The sequence below is a fragment of the Durio zibethinus genome, chromosome 9 (genome assembly GCF_047325235.1).
Source record: "Durio zibethinus cultivar Kanyao isolate XHJ-2024 chromosome 9, ASM4732523v1, whole genome shotgun sequence".
Classification (NCBI taxonomy): Eukaryota; Viridiplantae; Streptophyta; class Magnoliopsida; order Malvales; family Malvaceae; genus Durio; species Durio zibethinus.
In genome coordinates this window covers 5,955,296-5,961,834 of record NC_143170.1, presented here as the reverse complement: position 1 = coordinate 5,961,834, position 6,539 = coordinate 5,955,296, and the positions used below count along the sequence as shown (strand labels likewise).

Sequence of the window (6,539 nt, the reverse complement as noted above, 5' to 3'; positions counted from 1 at the left end):
ATTTTAGCGCAATGATGGTTCGTGGGGTAAGACAAATAAGTTGGATGGGCAACATCACGTGGGGGGGGGGGGGGGGGGGGTAAGGAGTTGGTAGTGGCTACTGCTGTCATCTCAGCTGTGAGATTGGGCTTTGGCGCTCTTAAATTGGTTCCCGCTTTGTTTTAATAATAGCCCACACTACCGAATCCGGAGTCAACGTCTAAATCTAGAGCGTGTCGCTAGCGTCCCTATCTCAAATTACGATAAATTCAAATTTGTTAGGTCACCTTCCATTTTTAATTTCTTAATAAAAGAAATTTAATTTTTTTATTCATGAGGAAGAGTTTGTTAATGTCAAACCGTTTCGTATTTCTATGCATTTATTAATATCTAATACTTAATGGTCACAGTCAACATAATACTATTATAAATGCTTTTCTTTTACCGTAGATTTAGAAAACAACCTTGCCTGCAAAATTTTATGAAATTTCTGTTTTATTACATTTTTTTTAACAAAATAATTTTGTATATTTTTCTTATAACAAAATAAAAATAAAAATAAAATAAAAAATTAATTTAATTAATTTATATAATTATTTTAAAATATATATCTAATAAATTTAAATTTTATTTTAATACCTACAATTCTTTTTATCTTCAAGTAATAAATTTTTTTAAAAAATAAAGTACAAATTTAAATTCTATCTTATCATTTTACAAAAGAATAATAAAATATATTTTTAATTCCTTGATTTAATGGTTAAAAAACTCTTAAGAGACCAAGACTTCGTCGTCCTTTTTCTCATGGGTTATACCCATCATATATAACCAATTATATATTTTATACTATGATTACCAAGAATATTCAAAAATAAAAATACATGGTAAAAGAAATAATATCACCCCCAAATTTTACCTCAAAATTTTTACTTTTTGCTTTTTGTTATTGTATTAGGTTTTTTTTTATTATTTTTATAAACAATAAAAACATTTATCAAATAAAATCTTATAAATAAAAAGAATCATCACGACAACATTGGCAAATGGTCTAATATTTCATTATCTAATCTATAATAACACTGCGCGTGTCAAGACAGCGAGTAGCACTGGGGCATCATATGTTTTTGGTTCATTCGTATTGCCAGAGATGTAATCATAAAGTTTTGTAAATTTCCTTTAGAACGTCATAACACCTTCACCTTATGTCACCTCATCACCGCCCCTCCAATAGTCCAATTAATTCTTCCTCACAGTTATTAATTCCATTTTTTTTCCTTTTAACAATAGTAAATTCTTAATTCAAGTTTCTTTTGATCATCCCAAAAACAGTACCAAATATTCTAAAAGCATTCATCAATGGCAGAAGAAAACACTTGAGAGAGAAATCCATGCATGGACTGCTACGTACAGTACATTACAGTATACTCCACAGCAGCTCCATCTTTTCTACGAGTCTGCAGTTTGGGATAAAAATAGAGGTTGAATTTGTTGGATATCAATTTTTAATAAAATGAAATCGTTACTTGTTTGGAAAATTATAAATTTTTGTTTAGGTTTTTAAAGCTTTCGTTTCGAATCGGTTTTCCCATTCTTTCTTTGTCTCCACATGGCTTTCCTAGTCCTGCGCTATAAAAAAGTGCTACTTATATTAATATGTGGGGAGTTTTTCTTCTCTCAAATGATTATCTAAAGGAGTAGTAGTTTTTTTTTTTGTTTTCTTTTTCTTGCATGTGATGCTGCTCTCTCGAGCAAGAACAGCTCATAAATCTATCATCATCATTATCATTGCCATCATGAACTCGTTTGCTAGCTCCGTAACTCTTGTCTGATTCTTGAAGAATGTGCCTGATTCTTCTTCTGTCTTCTCCTTTGCTTCTTTTTCAATGTTCCAGGGTTTAACTGCAGAGTTCTTATATTTGGTATTTCTGGATCTTTGCCGAGTTTCATTTGATCTGGGTTCTCTGAAAGTAAGTGTGTTTTACGATTTTGATTACTAAAGGAGCTTTTTTTTTTTTTTTTTGGTGTTTGAATGGTAACTCTGTGGCTGTCAAGAAAATAGTGGAGAAAAACTTTTTCAATGTTATTATGGTTTTGACCACTTGTAGTAAATTGCTTAAAGCTTGCATCTTGAAAAATATGGGAACCGCAACTGAATCAAGTAGCTGTGTTTGGGTGCTAAGTGGTGAACTGTATAGTAAGCTAAACGGGTTTTAATTTCATAACATGGGATTTGCTAAGTTTGAATTAAAGATCCCCTTCGTTGTTATGTTTTGAGATATTTCATGGTAACCAAACAGAGAAAGGTAGAAAAAGAAAAGTCAACAAATGACAGAACCTAATGGCCCTAAAGCGGCTGCTTTTGACAAATTTCCGCCTAAAATCAAGTCATTTAAGTCAATAGTTTTTATAGAAGTTTTTAACAAACTTTTCTATTGTAACTATTGATAGCTCAGTAACAGTTTCTTTAATGATTGCGTTTCTGACTCTGATTTGCTTGGTCAAACAAATTCATGTGGATGTGGCCATAATTTGCAGAAAAGATGCCCTCATTTACTGTGATTTTGGTTGAATTGTTGGGATTTTGAGGCTGCTGCGAAAATGGGCAAGAAAATGAACCTCTTGTTCATTTTCTTGGTGGGGGCAATTTTCTCATCCATCTTTGCTGACCCAGTTGAGGATAAACAAACATTACTAGATTTCTTTGAAAATATTCATCATTCACCATCTCTCAACTGGAGCAAGGAAACCTCTGTATGCAACAGCTGGACAGGAGTGACATGCAATAGTGACCATTCAAGAGTTATAGCCCTGCGTTTGTCTGGAATGGGACTTCGTGGCACTATTCCATCTGACACTCTCAGTCGTTTATCAGCTCTTCAGATTTTAAGTCTTGATTCAAATGCAATTTCGAGCTCATTCCCTTCTGATTTTGGTGAACTCAAGAACTTGACCATCCTTGATCTTCACTTTAACACGTTTTTTGGCCCGTTGCCTGATTTCTCGGTTTGGAACAATCTTACCATCGTTAATCTTTCAAACAATGGCTTCAATGGAAGCATTCCTCTTTCGGTATCAAAATTAACTCACCTCACAGCTTTGAATCTGTCAAATAACTCACTTTCAGGTGATATTCCTGATCTCAATATCCCTAGTTTGCAACAGCTTGATTTATCCCATAATAATCTCACAGGAATTGTTCCTAAGTCCCTTGAACGATTTCCAGGTTGGGCTTTTTTTGGTAATAATCTTTCATCAGAAAATGCCCTTCCTCCTGCTCGTCCAGGCCAGTCTCCCAATGCTCAACCATCAAAGAAAGCCAAAAAACTTAGTCAATCTGCACTCTTGGGGATTGTAATTGGTGGCTGCGTTGTGCTGTTCGTGCTAATTGCCCTTTTGGTGATCTGCTGTCAGTCTAAGAGACAAAAGGAACCAGGAATTCCAGCAAAGTCCCAAAGAAAAGAGGTCTCTTCGAAGAAAAAGGCTTCTGAGAATCATGATAAGAATAACGGGCTTGTCTTCTTCGAGGGTTGTAATCTTGCATTTGACTTGGAGGACTTGTTGAGAGCATCTGCCGAGGTGCTTGGGAAGGGTACATTTGGAGTAACGTACAAAGCAGCCTTGGAGGATGCAACCACAGTGGCAGTGAAGAGGTTGAAGGAGGTAACCTCAGCAAAACGAGAGTTTGAGCAACAGATGGAGGTGATTGGGGTTATCAGGCATGAGAATGTCTCTGCGCTTAGGGCATATTATTATTCAAAGGATGAGAAGCTTGTGGTTCATGATTACTATGACCTGGGAAGCGTGTCTGCTCTGCTACATGGTAGGTTTATATGCATAATTTCAATCTTTAGCTCAGTTCTTACTTGATTCTCTCAAAATATCAATGTTGCTGGCTGTTAATTTCTAAATATTAGCCATTCCCTCTATTACTTCCTGTAAGATCTGCATTCTGCACTGCCTCAGTTTTTTCATCCATGTTTTAGAAAATTAACGAATTCTAAGGGTTTTTCCATTTTCTTGTTGCTAATGGAGCATACGTTCGCTACAGAATGATGAGTCATTTGCTGATTGTAAGCCATAAAAGAAGTACATAAATGATAGAACAAAATTTCAGAAATTTTCAGGGTCATGTAATGTATCTCTTATCTACATCGGATACAAAGTGACGAGTCATGATTCAATAAGAGAACACTTTAGGCCTGTGTTAAATCAAGAGTTCCATTTTGTTTCTTGATCCTCAATTTATATTTCAGTTTATGATTTCCTCGAAGTCCCATCATTACAGTTTGCGAAGATGTAAACCTTGTATCTTGATGCATCTCTGATATTTCAGGTAAAAGAGGTGAAGGCTGGAGACCTCCGGACTGGGAAACTAGGCTTAAAATTGCAATTGGTGCTGCAAGAGGCATTGCTCATATCCACTCACAAAACAGTGGCAAAATCGTTCATGGAAACATAAAAGCATCCAACATTTTCCTTAACTCTGAAGGATATGGGTGTATCTCAGATATTGGTTTGGCTGCAGTGATGAGCCCAATGCCTCCACATGTAATGCAGGCAGCAGGTTATCGTGCACCAGAAATTGCAGACACTAGGAAAGCAACTCAAGCATCTGATGTATACAGTTTTGGGGTCTTGTTACTTGAGCTCTTGACTGGAAAATCACCAATACATGCCATTGGTGGCGAGGAGATCGTTTACTTGGTGAGATGGGTGCATTCTGTAGTTAGAGAAGAGTGGACTGCAGAAGTGTTTGATGTAGAACTTTTACGCTATCCCAATATAGAGGAGGAAATGGTGGAGATGCTACAAATTGGGATGAGTTGTGTGGTGAGAATGCCAGAGCAGAGACCAAAAATGTCTGAACTAGTGAAACTGGTGGAGGAAATTTGGCGAGCACATCCTGGAAGCCAACCATCCTCTGAAACCTCAGCTTCAATCCCAATCCCACATGCGGCCGAAGCAGCGTCCTCCTCATCTGTTCCAGAGTGAGATTCTTGTCTTATGAATTACTAATAGTTTTTAAAAATTTTATAATTTCTTATGGAACAGGCAAAAGGGTGGTTTTTGATTATTTAAGTTGTTTATGTACTATATACTTCTGTGATAAAATTTGGTGTCATAATTAATTTAGCTACCCTGATCTAGCAATGTTCAAAGTCAACATGGGTCCTTGGCTATCGTATCATTTAAATAGTCAGGACTCGTGAATTAACTGTTAAAGCATGTGGGCTTTAATTTTTTTGCTCAATGAAGTTTATTGATTTCCTTATCAATGGTTTGGGCCAGGGTGCCCGGTACTTGTGCATGTCCATCAAAGATGGATAAGGTATACTATTCTGGTGATTTTTGGTTTTGGATATTAGCACTCATCTCGCTTTCGTGGAGTTATTCATTTTAATCTTTAAATTTTATAATTTTATCTTACAAAATATATTACATATACATATATTATAACAAATTCTCGTAAATTTTCATGAAATTGGAGTCATTACATTTATATTCCAAAATCCTCCATAATCAATGGTTTCAGCTCATTATCCCATTAGATTCAATTGAAAGTAGTCCTAAGCTGAGCAGCGACGGAGGTAAATGAACAGGAACCTTTTCGGTCAACAATCTCCATCAGTCAGCAGGAAGCAGCAATTTGAAGGTGCTGGTGGTTTTGTACAATTGATGGCTTCCAAATCCTGCGCACTGCCGACTTTCGTGCTGACCCTTCTTAAGAAAAGTTTATATGTTTTTTCTCACATAATAATCAATAAATAGGCATGAAAAAAGGACAATAATGTTTGCCCATCGCTTCAAATATTTAGTCCAACCAATGGACGAGGAAAGATGACCAAAAAAGTTATAAAATGGATTCCATTCTTTCAGAAGTCCACGTCTGCCCAGCACCATTTGCTTAGCTTATTAGGGAGAGTTTTGCAATGAGCTTTAGACTCTTGGCGCCCTGTTTTGCCGACCTTCAAAAACTTGGACGCATTCGACTTAGCCCAATTCTCAATATCTAGCTAATAATTGGAAGTAAACCTTCCTCTTTCTGAAACAATAATAATAATTTAAATTTTATACTTTATAACTCTAAGGTAGATTGTGTAAAAGGTAAAAAAAAAATTATGTTAAGTCGTAATTTTAAATTTTTTATGCTATTCATTTTGTTAAAAAAAAACGTTTCATTTATTTTTTTAACTCTTGTATAAAAAAACAACCTTATAAAAATAACTTTTTTGTTTTTGAAAGGAAGCTAAAAAAAAATTATACATAATATTTAAATGCTGATCAAATTTGTTAACTTACTTTAATAGTAATACTTTTTTTTTCATTTTCTTTGTCCGTATTTTATTTTTGGAATGTTTCAAAATGAAATAATTTTTTATTTTTGAACACTATTGACTATTCTTATTTTTTTATATTTTAAATTGATCTTAGGTCAAGGCAAAAAAAAAAAAAAATCATCTTAGGTTGTAATTTTAAATTTTCTTGGGCCATTCATTTTTGTTAAAACCAACCTTTTCGGCTACTTTCTTAATTTTTATATAAAAAATAGCCTTATAAAA

General features: G+C 34.7%; 1 protein-coding gene across 3 annotated transcripts; it reads left to right on the top strand.

The window, feature by feature from the left end:
- Positions 1 to 1,295: 1,295 nt before the first annotated feature.
- LOC111316215 (putative inactive receptor kinase At4g23740) lies at positions 1,296 to 5,341 on the top strand. 3 transcript variants are annotated; one of them, XM_089765707.1, is made up of 5 exons: positions 1,296 to 1,457; positions 1,872 to 1,946; positions 2,515 to 3,103; positions 3,203 to 3,799; positions 4,313 to 5,118. In XM_089765707.1, the coding sequence occupies exons 3-5, from the start codon at positions 2,578 to 2,580 to the stop codon at positions 4,969 to 4,971; spliced, it is 1,782 nt and encodes a 593-aa protein (XP_089621833.1). In that variant the 5' UTR covers positions 1,296 to 1,457; positions 1,872 to 1,946; positions 2,515 to 2,577; the 3' UTR covers positions 4,972 to 5,118. The 3 variants fall into 3 exon arrangements, with proteins under 3 accessions (XP_089621833.1, XP_089621832.1, XP_022773967.2); XM_089765706.1 differs by having other exon boundaries at positions 1,323 to 1,457; positions 2,515 to 3,799; positions 4,313 to 5,341; XM_022918232.2 differs by lacking the exons at positions 1,296 to 1,457; positions 1,872 to 1,946 and having other exon boundaries at positions 2,414 to 3,799; positions 4,313 to 5,341.
- Positions 5,342 to 6,539: the final 1,198 nt, after the last annotated feature.

Excerpts from the sequence above, each read along its gene's own strand:
- LOC111316215 (XM_089765706.1), top strand. The coding sequence starts at position 2,578 with ATGGGCAAGAAAATGAACCTCTTGTTCATTTTCTTGGTGGGGGCAATT. Across the intron at positions 3,800-4,312 it reads CGTGTCTGCTCTGCTACATG|GTAAAAGAGGTGAAGGCTGG; the intron begins GTAGGTTTATAT and ends CTGATATTTCAG.